Consider the following 22,593-nt stretch of genomic DNA (forward strand, 5'->3'; position numbering starts at 1 on the left):
ACAAGTAACAGTGGAATTGGTGGAGCAGGGGAAAGGAAAAATGGAATCAGAAGAAATTCTAATGATGATATTATCACTGTGCTGCCAGAAAATAACTGCCAATCCTGAATTTAACCCAACTAAGATATCATTTAAAAATGAAGCTGGACAACTTGGCCAGGTGCAGTGGCTCATGCCTATAATCCCAACACTTTGGGAGAGCAAGACAGGCAGCTTGAGGTCAGGAGTTCAAGACCAGCCTGGCCAACATGGTAAAACCCCGTCTCTACTAAAAATACAAAGATTAGCTGGGCATCATGGCATACACCTGTAGTCCCAGATACTTGGGAGGCTGAGGCAGGAGAATCGCCGGAACCCAGGAGCAGAGGTTGCAGTGAACTGAGATTATACCACTACATGCCAGCCTGGGCAATAGAGCAAGACTCCATCTCAAAAACAAACAAAAAACAACCAAAAGAAGAATGAAGCTGAAACAAAAATATTTTCAGAGAAGCAGAAAAGAAGAGAAAGAATTTGCCTAGAAAATGTGTGCCAAAGGAGGTACCAAAAGATATTCAGGCAAACAGCAAATGATCCCTGATGGAAGGCCAGAAATTCAGGAAGGAATAAAAGTGAACAAAAGTGGCAAATATATACATACCAGTAGTTCTCTTAGGTATATGCCCAATGGCCATGGGTACACATATTTACTAAAACTGTTCAAGTGCCTGTCAGCAGTAGACTAAATTATATAGTGACATATACCTTACAGCCATGCAAATGATCTGCAGTAATGGAGATGAATTTCACAAACAATATTGAGGAAAATTAGCCAGACACAAAGGACTACCTGATGTATGATTCTGTATATATTAAAGTATAATAGGAACAATGAATCTTTGCTTAAGAGCAATAGGATAGGTTATTAGAGGCATAGGTGCCTTGCAGAGTCCAGGTGTGCAAGGGAGACTACTAGGGTGCTCAGATATTCTGTTTCTTCATCTGGGTGTGGGCTTCACAGTTTTATTCAGTTTGAAAATTCAGCATGATGTATAGTTACGTGCACTTTTCTGCATGTACATTATATATTAAGCATTTTTAAAATAGAAAATGAGTAATTTCAATGAATAATGGTTGTATAAAAGAATTTTGTGTTTATAGTTAGGAAGAAATTAGAGCAATTAAGGCCTGTGAGGTATCAACTTATGAAATGTCAAAGTATTTGTGTTTTAGACTCTCAAAATGATTTTTGCCCCCGAAACCCTTTAACAAGCAATTTTGAAATTACAAGGGAGCAATCCCAACCAAATAAATTTAAAAGGAGTTTCAGTTATCTTGGAATATTCTTAGTAGATCAGAAATGAATTACATTGTGTTTTTCAATAAAAAGTATTTTTAAAAATATTTTTAAACCTATTGTCTGTTTTACTACTGCCCATATTGCTTGGTCTGCTTTTTAACACCACTCAATCTGGCAGTATCCCTTGAGAAGTATATGGCACTTAATGTGTATCGTTCCCTAGAGGAATCATGAAAAGAAAGAAAAGGTGCAGATTTTCTCTTGGGATACAATACAAAATTAATTGAAAAAGGAAGAACCCATAATTTAATGTATAGTTACAACTGGGGAAAAAATCATAATATATAATTTTCACATTTGTTGATTATGTCTTCTTAAATGCCAGTTATTACTAGCACAATTAATGCTCAGTATGTAGCAGCTCGTATAGCTTATGTTTGTATTTTCATCTGCTCGGTTTATATACAATGATCTTAGCTGTAACATTCATTTTTATGCATTGTCGGCTTACTCTTTCTTTGCTTGCTTTAGACTCTCAGTTGGCTTTTGCATTCCATATTAAGGTTTTGAAAGAAATTCTTCAACCAAAAATGAATTGTATTTTTGTTATAGTGATTCTGCTGCATGGATTACAAGCACTCTATCTCCATGCTTGGATAAACTCCATCAAAAGCACATTATCCTCCTACTTCTGTGGCCAGCTGCCTAATTGTATCTGCTGTAACCACATGCTGTTGGAACATGATACCAATGAAGAACAGAAATGATAAATTACTCCCTGCAGGTGATAGTGATAATGATAATTTTTAATTTCCTTCTTCCTCATAAGGCCTAGTCTGATCTTATTTCATTGGTTGCCATCCTATTACATACACTTGATGTGTCCTCTCTAAAGAAATACGCGTCACGTCAAAATACATGAGAAAGTCATTTGTTTTTATCCCAAATCATTGTTCTTCAAATGAGTGTATACTAAATGAACTGCATTTACCTTTATACATATAAACAAGCAAAACATGGCTTAAAACAGATTTTTTCATGATTCAGTTTACAAATGCCATGAGCTTTCGTCATTTTTGTGAAATCCACAGAGATGAGCAACTCATTCTAAAACTATTCTATACTGAGGAATATTTAAAATGTACAATAAAGTTACATGCTTGTATTTTCCTTTCATTCTGTTTTCTTCTATCATTGTTTTTGTTTTATTATTAATTACACTCATTGTCCCTTCTCTCACTCTAAGGAACTTTTATAACTGAAATTTTTAGTTGTAAAATTTTCTGTCTGTGGTATAATTCAGCGGAATTTTATTTAATTGTGACCTTGTCTTTGCAGATTAAACCAGCTCCTACAGATACATTTTAATCCTTTTTTTCCCTCAGCAGTTCTCATTGCCCTGACAAGATAGGGATGTGAGACAAAGAAGAAATTTCTTTGTCTGTAGTCAGCCTTCAAACCTTTCTGATCTTTTACAAGCACATATCAGGTTGTAGCTCCAGTTATTTATTGCCATTGCCTATTAGTCACTATTTCCTATGACTGTTTATTGTTATATGTGAATGACCTCCACAGAGAGAATGTATATTCATTGAAATTAACATCTAAAAGATGTAAAGATAGGCCGTCAAAGTGATGGTAGCAAGGTGGCCAAACTGTAATTGAAAATAGTGGCATGTTTATATTCTTCTGACAAAATGAATCATTTTATTCCTGAATCAGATAGTTTGGTTATATCATTATTCCTTATTTTTAAATAGCTTTGCAGAAATAAAAACTCTAATCATAATTCATTTGGTTTTATGTTACTCTGTTTCAAAATTTTTTTTTCCTTAATCTCTTTTAATTAAGAATTAGTGGCATGCAACTGTAGTCCCAGCTACTCAGGAGGCTTAGGCAGAAAGATCCCTTAAGCCTGGGCACCATGGCGGGACTCCATCTCTAAAATTAAATAAAGTTTTTTAAAAGAATCACTTACACTGAAAAGGAAAAAAAACACACACACACACCACAAACCCTGTCTCTGTAAAGGGCATTCTAAATCATGTTGGTGTTTGAGGGTAAATGCCCATTTTAAAACCAGAAACTCCCTTTTTTTCAGAGCAAAAATCTTCCCCTTTCTCAGCTATATGACTGCTGTCTAACAAGTAGATAGATTATCTGCACACAGTTTTGAATTTCAGGTGAATTTTTTCCTAATTTCTCCTCATGCTTCTATGGAACTGATTTAGTATTAGTGTAAACCAAACCTCATTAGAAATGTAACTGTGCTTGAGTAGTCAAAGATACCATGATACATTTCACATAGATGCAATTTCAGATTTTTGTCATAGATCCTTTCCAGTGCTTATAATGAAGTTAACTATATCTTTCATTTTTCTTTGTCTTAAAACTTAAGATTTCTTTCACTGTATTATTTAAGAACTGGAAATTTTTAAGTGAAGTTCATACACAGATTTGGAGATTGATTAATAAGCATGTGTGGGTTTGGTGGCTCACACCTGTAATCCCAGCACTTTGGGAGGCCCCTCCAAAAAATGTGGGGAAAAGTAAATCCTAGTAAACTAGTATGAGCTTTTGTGAAAATAAATTTGGGTTTAAAAGCAGCTTTTGTAACATATTCAAATATATGAAGAGAAACATTTCTAATTCTCATTTAAAAAAAAAGACTGGCAATAAATGTAGTATAACAGTTATAGAACTATAATTACAGAAAGATGAGAGGCTGATACATGTTTTTACAAGATACACTAAAAATTTTAAAAACAAAAAGATATTTTAGAACTATGGGTTTTCTGTTCTTTTTCCAGGTTACCTTTTGGTAGCATTTCCCATCAACCTAAAGAACACCTTTTAAAATGTCTTCAAAAAAAGTTTATTGGAAATGAATTTGTTTTCCTTGACTTGAAAATGTCTTATATTTTGCCATCATTCATAAATATTCTTTCTAGATACAGAATTTTAAAACATTTTTCTTCATCAGTAGCTTTTTCTTTTCTCTCTGGACCACCAATGACATGTTAGATCTGTAGGTCTTCAAGGTTCTATAACGTGCATTTTATTGCAGTCTTTTTCCTTCTTCAAATTGGGTAATTTCTATTAATCTTTATATTCACCTATTTTTTTTCCTGTCATCTCCATTCTGCTATTCAGCCCAGAAGTTTCAGTTATTGCATTTTTCAATTAAAAATTTTTCATTTGGTTTTTTTTATGGTTTCTATTTCTCTGCTGAGAATTTCTATCTTTTAATTCATTCCATTGTGTTTTCTGTTATCTTGTGGAGCATAGTTATAATTGCTGCTTTAAAGTTTTGCTTGATAGTACCAGCATCTGGATTATCTCAGAGGTGGCATCTGTTGTCTTTTCTCTTGAGGGTTGTTCAGTTTTCTTGATTCTTTGTATGTTGAGTAATTTGAGATTGTGCCTCAGATGTTGTGCATGCTATGTTGTGTGGGCTGTGTGTCTTGTGAAAATCTTAAGAATGTTGACGTTTGGTGTTGCAGACAGTCAGCCCAGGTAAATTAAGACCGTAAGTTCTCTCTTAGTGTCCGAATAGACAGTTGGCCACGTCTCAGTCACATTCTCTAAGCCTTTGTTATGCGTTATGAGGCTTTTTTGCTCATTCCTAGTTTACAGATTAGTCTGAGACTTTTACAGGTTTTTCAAATCTCAGGTCAGTTCTCTAGGCCTTTACTTGTTGGTTTTGGTTTTTTCCGTGCATGTTTTATTCAGAGGTTAATCCTGAGACTTGCACCAGTGATTCAAACTTTAGTTCAGTTCTCTAAACTTTTGATATGTGGCTTTGGGTCTCACCTGAAAATGCATAATTTGGGGGGTTAGGCTGAGATTTCTGCATTTCCTACATACAGAATTAGGAGATCTTTTCTAACTCTCTCCTCTCCATATTTGTCCCACATGTTCCATGCTTTTCAGAGTTAAAAATTATTAGTTCCATTCAAGTTGTTAGTGCTTTAATAAACTATATTGACTATGTAATAAGGCTAGCCATATTTGAGACTGAAGATGGTGCATGCCTGTAATCCCAGCTACTCAGGAGGCTGAGGCAGGAGAATCACTTGAAAACCCAGGATGGGGAGGTTGCAGTGAGCTGAGATCACGCCACTGCACTCCAGCCTGGGTGACAGAGTGAGACTCTGTGTCCAAAAAAAAAAAAAAAAAAAGAGAGAGAGATAATGGAGACTAAAAATTTTAATTTGGCTAATATTTATTGAGAACCTACTGTATGACATTGTATTGAGTAAGGGGCATAGAAGTGAATTACACATATGCCCTCTTAAATAAATTACAGTATAAGGCAAACTACAGTATACTATCATAACTAATATAATAGAATGCATAATAAACACATTTGCTCAGCAAATATTTTATTGTATCCTATGGGCCAAGTACTGCTCTGGGCACTAAGAGTATGGTGGCAAACAAGACAGGTATACAGGAATAAATTTAAGAAAACAATTGAATTAGTCTGTGAAGGGGCATCATAAGTATCCAGAAATCAGCTGAAAAAAGTTATGTTTAGAAATATTCTAATTAATCACATGGTTTGTGTGATAATCTGTAGCTGAGTAATACATTGCTTTATAATTCTATTTGGCAGAATTAATAGTATTTTGATTCTCTCTTGGTATCTAAAATGTAATAAACCTCAAGGTTAAATATTGAATTTGCTTTGGACCCAATCCATATTAACCCTACAAGATTAATAAAATGTCACATTTTTAACAAAAGCAGCATTATACAAATTAGCTTTATCACGATTTTTTTTTTAAAAAAATCAGTATCCTTTTTTTTTTTTTAAAGCTTTATAAGCTTAATGTTGTGCCAGTTTTAAAAAATGATTAAGTCTACCTAGTTCTATTAGTGAAAGAAAAAGGAATGGTATTTAACTTTAACCAAAAATATCAAAATTATATATTTATCTGAATATGTTAATTTCTTTAGGAGATCTTTCTGTATTATCACAGTAACCTTAGAGCTCACTTTGGAGTTTCTCCTTTGAGTACTTTCTTCAACATAAGAATTGCGTAGTATTGTTCATTTTAAAAAAAAAAAAAAAGGTAACATTTTAAAAATCTATTGATTACATCACAAAAATAGTCATAGTATTTGACTTAAAAATGGATGTACTAGACTAGAAGAAATTAAATGAACTGGCTTTGTATAAAAGAGGGTGTTTCAATTATTTATTGCTGTATAATAGCCCACCTCAAAACTCTGGCTTGAAGCCAAAACCACTTATATCTATTTGTTTATGACTCTGCAATCCAGACTGGACTTAACTGACTAGTTCTCCTGCTGGTCTTTCCTGGCATCTTTTATGCAGCTACAGTTGTCTGAAGGCTTGACTAGAGCTGGAGCGGTCAAGATGGCCTAACGCACAGGTGGACATCTCAGTTGGCGAGTGAGGATCAGTGAGGAGCTAGCTGAGCCTCTCTTTCCATGTGTCTTTACCTTTCAGTGATCTAGCATGATTATTTGTGTAATAAAACACATTGATTATTTGATTAGCTTTATTACCTTTATTATGTTACTTCTGTGAGGAAAAGCCAAATTACATTATTTTGTTTCTACTTATAACATTTTTTCCAGTAAAGTATTGAGTTTAAGAGCTATTTAGTCTCTGAAATTGTTTCATTTGGTATGTCTTAAAAGACAATAATTAGTTATTACATTATATAATTTGTTTAGTAAGTATTTGTATTTCTTTTTTTAAAAAAAAAAACAGGCAATTGCTGGCTACTTTGATATATATTTTGAGAAGAATTGCCACAACAGGGTAAGTATCATGGTTTATCTCATAAGAATTATTACAGAAGTACATTATATTTTATTTTGTGCCCCAAGGTGTTTAATCAGAAGCATTTTGCTGTTGTAAGCAGTTGGGGCTTGTGTTTGGTGTAGTAGATTAATGTACTGTGATATTAAAAATCTTGTACTTCATCAGATACTTTTGAACTTTACCAATTCAGGTTGTGTTCTCTACGGGCCCTCAGAGCACCAAAACACACTGGAAACAAACAGTGTTTCTACTGGAAAAGCCATTTGCAGTTAAAGCAGGTGAGAAAGAATAGTAGGGGGAAAAGTATCTTATTCATTCTGAAGTAAATGATATTCATTTTACAACCACTTTTTATGTGCACACTATATTTGATGTCTTTACTTTTTTTTTTGAGACAGAGTCTCATTCTCTCACCGAGGCTGGAGTACAGTGACATGATCTCAGCTCACTGCAACCTCCATCCCCTGGGTTCAAGCAGTTCTCCTGCCTCAGCCTCCCAAGTAGTTTGGATTACAGGCGTGCATCACCATGCCTGACTAATTTTTGTATTTTTAGTAGAGACAGGATTTCACCATGTTGGTCTTGAACTCATGGGTTCAAGCGATCCTTCTGCCTTGGCTTCCCAAAGTGCTGGGATTACAGGCGTGAGCCACTGTGCCTGGCTTGCACACTATATTTCAAGCAATATAACAGAAGTTAAGATGTTCTGAGAGCTTACCATCTACATAAATTTTAGATGGCATATCATTTACATAAATTTTAGATGGGTTCAAGCTAGTATCCTGCCTCAGCCTCCCAAGTAACCAGGATTACAGGTGCCTGCCACCACACCCAGCTAATTTTTGATATTTTTAGTAGAGATGGGGTTTCACCACATTAGCTAGACTGGTCTCGAACTTCTGACCTCAGGTGATCCGCCCACCTCAGCCTTTCCAAAGTGCTGGGATTACAGGCATGAGCCACCACACCTAGCCAAGGCCAATTTAAGATCAGCCCAAGCAACACAGCAAGACCCTATCTCTACAAAAATATCAAAATTGGCTGGGCAGAGTGGCACAAGCCTGTGGCCTTAGCTGCTTGGAGGCTGAGGCACAAGGCTCGCTTGAGTCTGCAGTGAGCTGTGGTCACACCACTGCACTCCAGCCTGGGTGACACGGCAAGACCCTCTCTCAAAAAAAAAAAAAAAAAAAAAGTTATTGCATTCAAAATGTATCTGTCTTTACATTCTCTCTACTGCCTCCTCTCTACCCATCCAAATCTTACACAGTGTTGAAGGGCTAATCAGATTCTATTTTTTATTTTTAAAACTCAAAGATTGTTCACTCACATTAGCACCTATAGTTCTGACATCCTTACACATTTCACTCTAGAAGTCAGAATTTGATTATAGGATTTAAAAATGTAAACTGCTTACTACATGTAACTCTTCTTATACCACCTTCTCTGAAAACCTCCTGAGGGCAGGAAAGCTGAATGTATAACAAGCTTCAGTGAAAAATTCCAACTTTTCTAATAACTCAGGTAAAGGCTAACTGAAACCATGAGATACTGTTTCTTGCCTATCAATTTGGGGAAGAAAATATATAAAGTTTAACAATGTCAAATGCTGGCAATAATGTAGCCAAGTGGAACTTCCATAGTCTTTTGCTGGCTCTTTTAATTAGTAAAACTTTAGAGAACAGTTTGATAGTATCAAGCTAAGTATAGATGTACTATCCCTACAGCCAAGCAGTTTTTCCCCAAGCGTGTATTCTGAACAGTCTTTCCCACAACATATAAAAATCTTCATAGCAGCATGGTTTATAGAAGGAAAAAATTGGAAATAACCTTAATTGTCCATCAGTAGAAGATAAATAAATGTGGTAGTTGCAGAATAGTATCTAGAGCAGGTTAAGTTATGTATGTATGTTTCTGTCAAAAACAACATTGAAGCCAGGCATGGTGGCATACGCTTATCATCCCAGGTACTTGGGAGGCTGAGGCCAGAAGTTCCCTTGAGCCCAGGAGTTCGAGGCTGCAGTGAGCTGTGATTGAGCCGCTGTACTCCAGCAGGGGTGACACAGCGAAACACTGTATCTTGAGGAGTTAAGGTAGGGGAGGCAACATTGAGCAAAAAAGAAAATTGCAGAATGAGTCTGACAAGATACCATTTATGTGAACTTTTAAAACATGTAAATCAACTATGCACATATCTAATAAAAGTATGAAACAAGCCATTCAGATTCAGCATAGTGGTTACCTCTGGGAAAGGATAGAAATAGGATTAGGGCAGGCTACAACGGGGGGTCAGTGTCATATAAAAGACATATAAAAGAAAACTATTTATTAAAAATTGAAGGAACTATAATAGAATATTAAGATTTAACAAAGCTGAATGGTGGGCTCTTTATTACAGTGACCAGCTGGTTATCAATCTCTGTTTTAAGTATTTTATAAATTCTATAGCTTCAGTTTCACTGTTGGTACGTAAGTTGAGTTTAATAAATGCAAAGAAATAGCAGGGTGAAACAGCACCTTGTCATTTTCTCACTTTGAAGTTGCAAGTGATATGGAACTAAAACCTTTGCTGCCATTTTCTCTGTCTGCAGAAAGCTTGAGCACAACGAAACTGAAATGAGGCAAAAACAAATGAGGTCCTTTTAGCCTCATTTTTGGTTTTCTGTAGCTTTGGTATTTGGATTGCTTATCAAACTTGAAAATGTTGCTTTTTTTCTTCATTGTAACCATTTTAAAGGCAGTACTAGTTCATGATTTAATCATGAGGGAGATTTAAGATAGCATTTGAGTTTGATTCTCAAAATTTTCTCCTACCTCATTACAACAAAATATTGTTGGATGACTAGTGAAGTTTTGAAATCCTAACTATTCTTTACCCACTAATCTTTAGAGTAACTGGTTAGTACTTTGCTCTTAGACATTTGTAGAATATCATGAAGGAGGTATGTGATGTGAATGCTGCCTGCTGGCACCACCTATGTTTCTTTTACTATTGAGGTGTATGCATTTATATTTAAATAGTAAAACCAATATATCACAAAATATTAAAATCCCCTAAGATAGCACAAGCTGAAGAAAAATTTTAAGAGGAAATTTTGCAGTTGGAAAAACAGTCTTTTCTTAGCTATGAAAGTATAAAGAAAGGATCATGTAAGTAAATGTAACACTTTTTTCCCCCTTAATCCTGCTAAGCCTCTGATGGCAGCACAAATGAATAGATGTTGGAAGTCATAGAGCAGAGTACTGAAGTGAATAAGCTAATCAGAAGACAAGCTCACAAAATCTATAGGAAGACTCCGTGAGTTTTACAGGATTAGCAAGATGTGTACGGAGGATGAAATGCACGAGGTCAGGCGAAGTAGTTGGAGCAAATGTGTTCCAAGGAGTTCTCAGTTCACACAGGGCTGCAAGGGGTTCACATTCCTAGCTTAAAGGCTATCTAGATCCTCCGTAACAAATCTTAAAAGCAAGCCTTAAAAGGAAAAAAGCTAAGCTGCAAGTAACTTAGTGCCCACAAAGGAAAACCATAAAACGGAGACATTCAACAATATAAAATTCTTGATGTTCAGTATTGAACCAAACATTGGGTGCAGGAAAATGTCTGGTAAGAACAGACCCAGAAATGATGAAATTAGCAGACAAGCATGTTGGAAAAAAATATTATAACTATGCTTACAGGAACATAGCGAAGAGAATGTGAGAAGACATTTAAAGTGACAGTGTCATTTGATGGAATTAATGGCAGAAGAAAAGATCAGTGAATTTGAATACATAGCAATAAAATGTATCCAAGATAAAGCAAGGAGAGGAAAAACATTTAAAATAAAAATGAACACATCCACAGTAGCCTATGGGAAAATATCAAGCACTGTATCCTAGTCCTTGGAAGAATCTGAGAGAGAAATAGGGTATGATGAGGTGATGGGGACAGGAAATATATTTGATAAAAGCCATAACCCACAGATTGAAGAAACTCAATTAACCCGAAGAAGGATAAACTCAAAACAACACCAAAACATATTAAACAGTGATTTTTTTTTAAATCTTAAGCCAGAGTAAAAGGAAACATCATAGAGAGAAGAACAAAGAAATAACCTTAGAATATTCATCAAAAACTGGCTGGGTATGGTGACTCATTCCTGTAATCCTAGCTGTGGTGATCTATGATTGCATCATTATACTTCAGCCTGGGTGCAGAGCAAGACCCTGTCTCTAAAAAGAACTTTTTTTTTTTTTTTAAAGAAGATGGGGAAAAGGATATAAACAGATGAACAGATAAAAAACAAATAGTAAGATGGTAGACTTAAATTCAAAAACAAATAGTAAGATAGACTTAAATTCAGACTTAAGTAGACTGATAATTACATTAAACATGAAGGATCTGGACTTCTCAATTAAAAGGTAGAAATAGACTGAATAGAACTAACTAAACTCCAAGAAACACACTTTAAATTCCAGTCCTAGGTAAGGTGTTAATAGCACATTCTGTCCAATCTCTCCCACCAAATATAGCTATAAAACCAGAGTGCATGAAGCAGCTATTAAGATCTCTGAAAAGTAAGTAATAAATGGGAGGTGAAGACCAGAATTCTGAGTACCACCAAACTTACGGTAAATTTATGAGGTTTTCCTGCAATATCCCCCAGCTTTGACCCCAGATAGCCTGAAACCTAGTCGGTGATCAGCACAGACAGCCAGAGCTCCTGGTGGAGCAATGAATAATTGAATTTGTGATTTAAGAAACAATACCATTTACAGGAACATCAAGAAAAATTAAAATCTTAGGAATAAATGTAACAAAATATATGCAAAACCTGTACACTCAAAACTATAGAACATTGCTGAGAGAAATTAAAGAAAACCTAAATAAATGGAGAGATATACTCTGAATTGAAACACTTAATACTGTTAGTGTTGCTTCTTCATAGAATAATTTTCTTTTTTAATTCAGTGCAATCTCAGTCAAAATCTCAGTTTTATAGAAATTAATGGGCTGATTCTAAAACTTACATAGAAATCAAAAGCCTAGAATAACCAAAATAATTGAGAAAGAACCACATTGGAATCTTTATGCTGTGTTATTTCTAAACTTACCACAAAAGGTTATATTAATCTATGCAGTATAGTAGCAGTGTATATTATAGCCATATAAGTCAGTATAACAAATAATCCAGAAATAGACCCACTCTTGTATAATTAAATTTTTACAAATGGGCAGTGTTGATTTAAAAGGGTAATCTTTTGATTGCTGCTAGAACAAGTAAATATTGGTGTGAGAAAATAATGATTCTTCACACCATATCCAAAAACTAACATACATAAAAACTATGTGGATCATAAATGTAAATCTAAAAGCTTAGAACTGTAAAACTTTTGGAAGATGAGAGATAATATTTGAGACTTTGGGGTGGTTTATGCATGTAAGATATTGGCAATATTCAAACACATTTTATGTAAGGAATGCCTTACTCCTCATTGGACAGTCAATATCTTCAGGATAAAATACAAACTCCTTACCATGACCCTTTGCAATCTGACCCTAGTTTTTCATCATATCCAACCCCATTCTTTTACAACCCCAAGTAAGCTCATATACTCCAGTTGTACAGATTGCCCATTTTAAGCTCATTTTCTTTTTCTTGCTTTTGTCCAAGATATTTTTCTATCCAGAAGATTGTGTTGACCTTTCACTTGATAAAGTCCAACTTACCCTTTATAACATAGCTAATTTCTGTAAAATTTAAATGTCTTCAAAGCTAATTGCTTCCTTTCTTGATTGCCCAGGTAAATTCATACACACTTTTGTTACAACTTAGTATGCTAGAGTTGTAATAGAAGATGAGTTATTTACCTCCCTCATTCCTTCTTGATCTGATGTAGTATTTGACATATGATAAATATTCTGCTGAATACATGAATAGGTATAATAATATAGTCATTAAAATCTAATTTTCTCCATCACCTTGGGTAACACTATGCTAAGGTCATCTAGTGTCCATATTTGGTTGGCCCATTTTGCCAACTTTGATGTTATCAGAAATTTCATCATGCTATTGCACTTGAGCAAGTTAGTATTCAAACTTATCTTGGTGTGGCTGAAATGAGTTCTCTGTAGTTATATTTAAACTAAAAGTAGCTTTTGACTCAATGCACTGTAAGATTCTTAGATAAAAGTAAATGAAGCTGTGAGTCTAATTTGGAAAAATTACTGTATGTAAAGCTTAGCATTCAGAAGGTAATATGACAAGATAAGTAAAATATTGTCAATGTAACTTAGTGTTATTTTGCCTAGATGTGTGTGTATTCATGTCTTCAGTAATGGCAAATCTTTTTTTGGTAATGATGACATGGGATTCTTTTGGTGCCACTTTGCCAGCTGGAAATCTCTGCAGCCAGCAGTGCCTCTGCCCAGGTTTTACTCAGCTCTGGACTCACTCTGCTCACTCGGCCTGGCAGGCTGCACTGGGCTCATGCCCTGGAATCCATACCCAGCCCACAGCTAGGCTGGGTGTGCCTGACCTGCTTTGGTCTTGGGCACCAGCATCTGGATGAGAGGATGCAACGGTGCCTGGAAACTGGAAGATGCCAGCAACTGCGGAGGCTCAAGGGGTGTTATGACTCTCATCCAGGGAGTTCCAAGGTCTGAGCCCCCAAGAACTGTTACAGCTCTCTCTCCTTAATGCTGCCCACAGCACTGCAAATGGGAGGCATGTTCCTTGTTTGTGTTACAGTTCATTTGTTCCTATCGCCCACAGCGTGGCAGTGGGGGACTGGTGCACAGGGGCTTTTTCTCCCCCTTGATTGGCAAGCGGGAGGGAGGGTTACCATGTTACAGCTCTTTTCGCACTTGCCATTTTGCGGGTTCCAGGTTCTTGTCCCTCAACCAAGGAGAATGTGGTTACATGGACACTGGAGTGTGAGCAAAGCTGGGAGTAATTTTACTTAGTGGCAGAAAGGGTCTCAGCAACTAGAGGGGACCCATAGTGGGTAGCCCTCTGTGTGAAGGGGGGCTGAAAGCAGGTATCCCCCTGTGTAGTGAGTCTGGGGTTTCTATGGGCTCAAAATGGGGAAATACAAGTTGATTGGTCCATGGGTGGGCCTGGAAAAAGCACCATTCGATCAGCTAAAAGGCATCAAGGGTATTCTCTGATCATGGACTCTCCCTGGCACTGGCAGCTCAGTTTTAAGACTTTAAACAGTCTTTGGCTTGAAGGTTGGGTTTCACTGGTGACCTGCCCCTATATACCTAGGAGTTTGGTCTGCCTCCTGCCGATATCAGTAAGTCTGTCCTTGGGGGCAGACGTGATAATTAGACAACAGAAAAAAATCAATGTGAGTTTCTCAGAGTAACAATTTGCTAAAATTGTAATTTACTAAAATAGTAATTTGGCTATAATACATTTGGCTAAAAACAAAATGGAACTATAAAATAATGGGTCTAATTTTTTTAGTTTCATTTGGTTTTTGTTTGTTTTTAATCACAACCTAGTTTTAAAAATCATTCCAGAAGAGGCAGGCTAAACATTTGAGTACTTCCAGCATTATGGGAATAAAGGACCAGCCTTCTAGAATGAGTATTTGTATTTTTTTAATTCCCCACCAAATAGAATGAGTATTTGTAAAGGAATTAGAGGACACTTACAGTTTAAATTCAGGGTGGTTTTCCCCTTTAAAATTCATATACAATTTTATTGTATAAACTTTTATTGTAAGTAAATATGGCAATATTTACTTTAAAAATTCAAATCTTTCATGTGATTTGGCTTTGAAAATATGATAAAATCAAGCTATTTCTCTTTGTCTAAACAGTACATAGTAAGCTTTTATGTGATGGAGAATCTGGGAGGTTTTTTTTTCCTTTTTAAACTCTAAGTTTTAACAGCAATTAATAATGACTCATGTGTTTTTCTTTCCTTTTCCTGGGGAAATGAAATGTTATTGCTCTGGAAGAAATTAATTCTACAAAATACACTATAACAATTACAATGAAATCAATTTTGTTCTTGAACTGCGGCACTGCTTTGTGGTACAGTAACAGCCGTCTGCTGATGATAAAAAACAAGTTCATGCGGCTCAGCTCCAGAGTGTTCTTTCCAGCTCCCACCACAGTGCACACACTTAACATCAGTCATTTTATATCTATTTGACACTGATTAATTACTCTGATTCATTCTGGTATTATAGCTACCGCCTTGGCACTTTAGTTAGGTCTGAACGATTGAAGGGAGTTCAACAGTGTGAATTATGTATGTATTATTGTGACTCTTCGTGGTATTTAATTAACTTAAATGAGTGTGTGTGCACCCACATCTTTGAAATTACAATTATGGAAAATATTTACTCGTATTTCATTTTAAGAAATGAAAACCTTAGTTAGCATAAACATATATATGGCAGTTATGTTAATTTTACAGCTGTTTATTTACTATTGATGCTTAAATATTTTTTCTTTCGTGAAAAATTAACAGAACTATCCATTACTAATTCATTTTGACTGGGGCCTTTTGTTTTTAAACTGAGGAATGCAAAGAACTCTTACAGGTGCATCTTTTGATCCTGAAATGAATATGATAACTGGATTTATAAGCACCATGGAACATTTCTGTTTTGACTTACACTAAGGATTGAATAGGACTTTGATAAACAAGACAACTTACATATTTTTAATGCTCGAAAGGCAGTGTAAATGAAAGACCAGCAACCATTAGAGCAAAGGTACTAAAAGAAGTATTTACTGGTGATACCTCATATACATCAATGAGAAAAGCAATAAGGTAAATACTCCAAACAGATTTTTTAGATGGTAAATAATTAAAATAGTATTTATCACTTCTGACTTGAAATACAGATCAGAGCAATCACATTCTGGTTGTTGTTTTCATTTACTCTTTATATATTTGGCTTCTAATAACAATGTTGATAAAGATGGCAGGAATGTGATACTGGAATATATTTCATACCTTTTGTGAAGGAATTACACTTCTGATAATCCTAAGGAATCAATTCAAAATTCAGACTTAAAAAATACTTGCTGCACGAAGAAGTGAAAAATAAAACTGCTTTGTTTTTCTTTCTTTAAACTATCTTCCTTTATAGAATTTTTTTCATTTTTTAATTATCAGTATTAATAATTTTGCATATTCATGGGTACATATTTTGATATGTGCAATGTATAGTGATCAGATAACAGTAATAATTAGCGTGTCCATCATCTCAAACTTTTTTTTTTAAATTATACTTTAAGTTCTGGGGTACATTTCTGTCAGCCTTTTCCTTTTGGTTTCTGGCTTTGGCTTCATCCTTTAAAATAAAGGATTCAATTATATTATTCTATTCAAATATATTACTATTTTTGTATGATTTATTGAATCCTTTCCCCAGTGACTTAAAATGCCCCACTTACTATATATTGAATCTCCATAACTGATCGGATTTCTGTTCTACATTTCATTTGTCTGTGTTGATTCTTAAGGTACCACATTTCTAAACAAATACTTTACATATAATTCACATTTTTTGATTCTACAGCTCAATGAGTTTTGAAAATTATATACACCACTGTGGAAATATAGATTATTTCCATCACTCCAAAAAGATTTTTCTTAGCATCTTTATAAGATTCATCTATCATTAGGTTGTTCCTTTTTATTGCCAAATTATACTCCTTTGTATGGCCATGCCACAATTTACTTAGGTATTCACCTGCTGCTGGACTTTTGGATTGTTTTCCAGTTAGGGGCCATTAAGAATTAAGTTGCTATGAATATTCATGTAAAAGTCTTGGTGCAGACAGATAGTTTCATTTCTCTTGGGTAAATACCTAGAAGTAGAATTAGTCTTTTTTTTTTTCCATTTATTTATTTTATTGCATTTTAGGTTTTGGGGTACACGTGAAGAACATGCAAGATTGTTGCATAGGAACACACATGGCAGTGTGATTTGCTGCCTTCCTCCCCATCACCTACATCTGGCATCTCTACCCTTGCTATCTCTCCCCAACTCCCCAACCCATGGTTAAGTGTGTATTTAACTTTATAAGAAACTGACAAATTTTTAAAAAATTACTATCTAACATTCCTAGGACTAGAATCACTGTGAATTCAGTTGTTCCACCTCATTTTTAACACTTATGAAAAAGATGCAGTATCCTAATTCAAGCCACTTTATTATGTATGTAGTTATAGCTGTGCTTTTAGTTTTCATTTGCCTAATGTGATGTTGAGCATTGTTTCATATGTGTATTGGCCATTTTTATATCTTCTTGTGAGATTTCTGCTCAGATATTTTGCTTGATTTCAAGTTGGGTGGTTTGTCATCTAATTGAGTTAAATTTAAAAGTTAATAATAGTTCATCTTTTCCCAAATGTATATTCACTTTTCCATCATTATTTCTTAAAAAGACTATCCTTTTCCAATTTAATTGCCCTGGCTCCCTTGTCAAAAATTAATTGACCATATGCATATAAATCTACTTCTGAGCTCTCATTTTTCCCATTGATCTGTATATATGTCCTTATGCCTTTAAGACAGTCTTTATAAGATTGAATAAGAAAAAAATGGCAAGCTTAACACAATTGTTTTAGCTATTCTAGGTCCTTGTTATTGCCATATAAATTTTAAAACCAGCTCATTAATTTCTACCCTAAAAAAGACTGCTAGGATTTTGATTGGGATTGTTAAATCTATAGATTAGGGAGAATTGACATCTTAACAACATTGAGTCTTTCACCCATGAGCAGAGTGTGAGTTGTTTTGTAGTTTTATGTAAGTCAGACATATTGTTAGATTTATCTCAAGTATTTGTGTGTGTGTGTGTGTATGTGTGTGTGTGTGAGAGAGAGAGAGAGAGAGAGAGAGAGAGAGAGACTGACTTTCACTCTGTCGCCCAGGTTGGAGTGCAGTGGTGTGATCTCTGCTTACTGCAACCTTCACCTCCTGGGTTCAAGCTGTTCTCATGCCTCACCCTCCCAAGTAGCTGAGACTACAGGTATACACCACAATGCCCAGCTAATTTTTGTATTTTTAGTAGAGATGGAGTTTCACCATCTTGGCCAGGCTGGTCTTGAACTCCTGGCCTCAAGTGATCTGCCTTAGTCTCCCAAAGTGCTGGTATTACCACCACACTCAGCCTTTATGCTTTTTTGAAGCTGTTGTATGTGCTGTTACATAAATTCTTCATTGCTAGTATGTAGAAATAGATTTATATCTTGATCCTAAATCATAAGACCTTCCTTAAACTTGAATAAATAGTTCTAGCAGCCTTCTTTGCATATAGCCATAGGATTTTTCTAGTATAAAACCATGTGGTATACAAATGAAAACTTTCATTCCTGCCCCCCTCACCACCCCACAATTTATATCCTTTTTTTCCTCCACATTTTAATGTCCTGACTAGGACATCTAGAATACTTTATGTTGGGTCTATGGAAGTCATTTTATTGTTTTGAATCTGAAGTGTACATTATCTGTCTTTTCATATATGAACTACTTTATACCAGCAATTAAATTATGTACTTTATATAAGACATAGTGCTTATAAGTAAAAAGGAACAAGCCACTGTGTTGTAAAAATCAAGCTTGTCGATTCAGTGTTGGCAATTCAGTAACAGAAGTTAAACCTGATAACAAAGTTGGCAATTACTATTCTCTGTCAAGTATTTACAAAAACAATGTCAGTTTATCATAATATGGTTGTTCCTAGTTTTAATGCCAATAAATAACTTAAATAGAAGTTTTAAAATGTTGATTAAAAAAGAAGCAGTTAAACAGCCAAAACAGAAAAGTCAAAATAGAAAAATCTTAAATGTGTTTAATATACTAATAATCGACCACAAGGCAGTAAAATTTAGGCCATTTCTTGTTCATTATAGTACACTTAAAGCTATAGTCATCATTTTTTTTTTTTAGATGGAGATAGGGACGTACCAGAGTACAGTTGAGGAGCATGAGTTCTGGATTTAAACTGCTTAAAATCCTAGTTCTTTCACTAATTGGCAGTATGACCTTGGGCAAATTACTTACCCTTTCTGAACTTCATCTTTGAGTAAGGAAACTACACTTACCTGATAGTAATATCTTGTGATCATTAAATGAGCTAAATCATGTAAAGACCTTAGAATGGAGTCTAGCACAATGTATTGAATAAATGTAAGCATAAATTATCTAATGATTAACCTGAACTTCATAAAGTTTATAGAGCTATCTGAACAATGTCCACTATCGGTGAACATGTTATAATGAGATAGTTTTATATCATTTTCTTAACAAAATAGAGGAATAGGTCCAGTATAAAAGCTAAAGCCAAATATACACATTAACATGCACCTACACAAAAATTATCTTTTGTTGAGTGGATTGCCCCTTGGGCCACGTTATTTCTTTTATTATTCAACTCCTTAATTTTGTGTTAAACTATGAGTCTCACCTTTTTTGCAAAGATGCAGAAAATGTATCAGTAATGGAACCTTTATAGTCTGAAAAAACATAACTATTAGGTGGTTATGTTTTACTTGTGTTATTCCACTACCATCTTGAAAAGCATTCATATAATTTTCCTTGAATATGGGGAATTTGCATTTTTTTTAAATATGATATTGATTCAGTACTTTAATAGTTTTACATAGATTTCCTCAGTCATTATATGGAGCCTCATTATGTCCATCCAGATACTAAAGCTATTCCTGATTCTACTTGGTGTTATCTTTATATTATTTAAGCAAGGAATAGTGATCAAAGACAACTTAGCAGTTTTTTGTTTTGTTTTTTTTTTTGTGGTGGGGTAGGGGACAGAGTGAGACTCTGTCCCCCAGGCTAGAGTGCAGTGGTGCGAACTCGGCTCACTACAACCTGTGCCTCCTGGGTTCAAGCGATTCTCCTGCCTCAGCCTCCTGAGTAGCTGGGATTACAGGCACCCACCACTATGCCTGGCTATTTGTATTTTTACTAGAGACGGGGTTTCACCATGCTAGCCAGGCTGGTCTCGAACTCCTGACCTCGTAATCCACCCTCCTCAGCCTCCCAAAGTGTTAGGATTACAGGTGTGAGACTGGCCCTGTTTTGTTATTTTTTAAACAGCTCTTTAAAATAAATGAAAAATTAAGTAAGTATTTATAATTAGAAAAGTACAAAGATAATTACATTTTGGAGTACAACATTTGGAACATACAGAAATTAGGAGATCAGCCTTTGCAAAGATAAGTGATTTGTGTTAATTGTTTCACATGTGTAAGTTGTTTCCCTTTTACAGCACCAGTACATTATTGGCCAATGGCCTTGTCACGTGCCTCTACATTTTCTCAGCTATAGTTTTCAGTGCCTCAAAATTCCATTCCTGAAGGTTCTGTGTTTTTTCTTCCTTAAATACCATTACATGTACATTCCTTAAGCCTGGCTAACCATGACTTTATCCCTGGCCACGGATAATTCATTAATTCTTTTGAAACCTTGCCCTTAACTGCCTTCCAGCCATCCCCAGTGCTCACCTCCAGCACACTTTAGACACATGCCTATTACGTAATTGTTAGCATAGTTTTTTTCTTCACCCTTCATCACAAACTCTTTGAGGGCAGGGACCTCTTTTTCTAGATGCCCAGAACCCACCATAGGGCCTCATATTCAGGAGTTTCAGTAAAATGCTTCCTTTGACCCTGCATGACCATGGTAGTTTTACTCTCTTTCACAAGGATTTGACACTGGTGTGTGTGGTTAGTTCTTGCTTCATTCTAAATTAATGAAACAGGGCTGGGTACAGTGGCTCACACCTGTAATGCCAGCTCTTTGGGAGATTGAGGTGGGCCGAACACCTGAGGTCAGCCTGGCCAAAATGACGAAACCCCATCTCTACTAAAAATACAAAAGAATTAGCCAGGCGTGGTGGTGGGCACCTGTAATCTCAGCTACTCAGGAGGCTAAGGCAGGAGAATCTCTTGAACCCGGGAGGCGGAGGTTGCAGTGAACTGATATTGTACCACTGTACTCCAGCCTGAGCCACAGAGACTGTCTCAAAAAATAATAATTTTAAATTAATAAAGTTAAAAAGTAGTAAAACATCACAACTAAAAGAAGTGCTAGGTATACATTATTTACTTTTCTGCTACGCTGTCTTCCTTGAATTCTTAACAATTTTTGCCTTTCTTTTACAGGGGAAACCGTGGAAGGAAAGATCACAGTTCACAAGAATAAGAAAGATCCACGTTCTCTCATCGTGACCCTCACATTGAATAATTCGACTCAAACTTACGGTCTCCAGTGAAAAAGCCATAAAAGCACATTACCTTGCAGTTTTTAATGTGGGGGTAGAGTGGGTCAGCTGGAGGGAGCAGGTTTTATGTGAGCAGATGGATGGATGATGGACCATTTTCTAATGAGCCTCCTCAATAAGAGAGATTCTTATCGTGAAGATCTGACGTAGTTCAGCTGAGGAAGGGAATCAGCTGATCCTCGTCATCTGCCACGTAATCATTTTCTTAGAAGTTGGCTCGGCCAGATTTGACCAAATGTAACTCCCACATTGAGTTTATCTATATTGAAAATCACTTATATTGGCCTATATTTGGAACAGTGATAATCTTTTGTTTTTAATAAGTTCTTACTACAAATTTTAAACAGTAGAAATTGGTTATTTGGGTAATGTTTTATTAAACTAGTAACACAGATAGTACACATTTTATTACAGATTCCTCTGAGGAGGAGTTTTTAATTGTATTTGCTAGAAAATCAGGATGTAAGAAACATTAGTATAAGAAACTAAAATATGGAAAAGAGCTTCAGCCTTCTTATGCAAATCATGTATACAGACAGCCTAGTTGACTGTCCTATCTACCACACTCAAGGTTCTCATTTTGTAGTCTCTTCCCGCTTTGTGACTATTCCTTAGCCCTATAGATTTCTAGTACTGCCCAGGAAATCTAATTTCAATACATTTATCCTAGGTTTCATGACAGTTTTTAAAGATTGGGATAAATATGTACTTATTTGCTAATGTATTATCTTTTTCAACCTAAATTTATGTGCAAAGGTTAAATATGTAACTGTTACTGTACTTAGCACTCAATAAAGCTGTGTCATTTACAGTTACTGATTCAGTTTGAAATGTAGAATGAAAAAGGTTCAATAAAATGTTTCAAACAACTAGTAGCATTATAAAATATTTCAGCTGGGTGTGGTGGCTCATACCTATAATACCACCATTTGGGAGGCCAAGGCAGGAAGATCACAAAGCCAGGAGTTTGGGACCAGCCTAGGCAACATAGACCAAGTGTGTACCAATTTTCTTTTTTTTTTTTTTTCCCCCCCATTTATTTATTTTATTGCATTTTAGGTTTTGGGGTACATGTGAAGAACATGCAAAATTGTTGCATAGGAACACACGTGGCAGTGTGATTTGCTGCCTTCCTTCCCATCACCTACATCTAGCATTTCTCCCCTTGCTATCTCTCCCCAGCTTCCCACCCCCCACCGTCCCTCCCCTATTTCCCCCCAACTGACCCAAATGCCCATCGACGATAGACTGGATAGG

The 22,593-nt window shown here is 35.6% G+C and overlaps 1 protein-coding gene across 10 annotated transcripts in view; it reads left to right on the forward strand.

Moving 5' to 3' along the window:
- Window positions 1–22,205, forward strand: part of PRMT3 (protein arginine methyltransferase 3) — a 135,920-nt gene extending 113,715 nt beyond the window's left edge. For 7 of the 10 annotated variants that reach the window (XM_032240981.1, XM_032240977.1, XM_032240984.1 and 4 more), the window contains 3 exons: window positions 7,026–7,076; window positions 7,270–7,357; window positions 21,218–22,205. In XM_032240981.1, the coding sequence (XP_032096872.1) occupies window positions 7,026–7,076; window positions 7,270–7,357; window positions 21,218–21,327 (249 nt within the window). In that variant the 3' untranslated portion in view covers window positions 21,328–22,205. Of the gene's footprint in view, window positions 1–1,891; window positions 3,937–7,025; window positions 7,077–7,269; window positions 7,358–21,217 lie in introns of those variants that run through there. The other 3 variants (XR_004257627.1, XM_032240975.1, XR_004257626.1) reach the window with 3 other exon arrangements.
- Window positions 22,206–22,593: the final 388 nt, after the last annotated feature.

Source organism: Sapajus apella, unplaced genomic scaffold (assembly GCF_009761245.1).
Source record: "Sapajus apella isolate SASKATOON/1434 unplaced genomic scaffold, GSC_monkey_1.0 scaffold47, whole genome shotgun sequence".
NCBI lineage: Eukaryota > Metazoa > Chordata > Mammalia > Primates > Cebidae > Sapajus > Sapajus apella.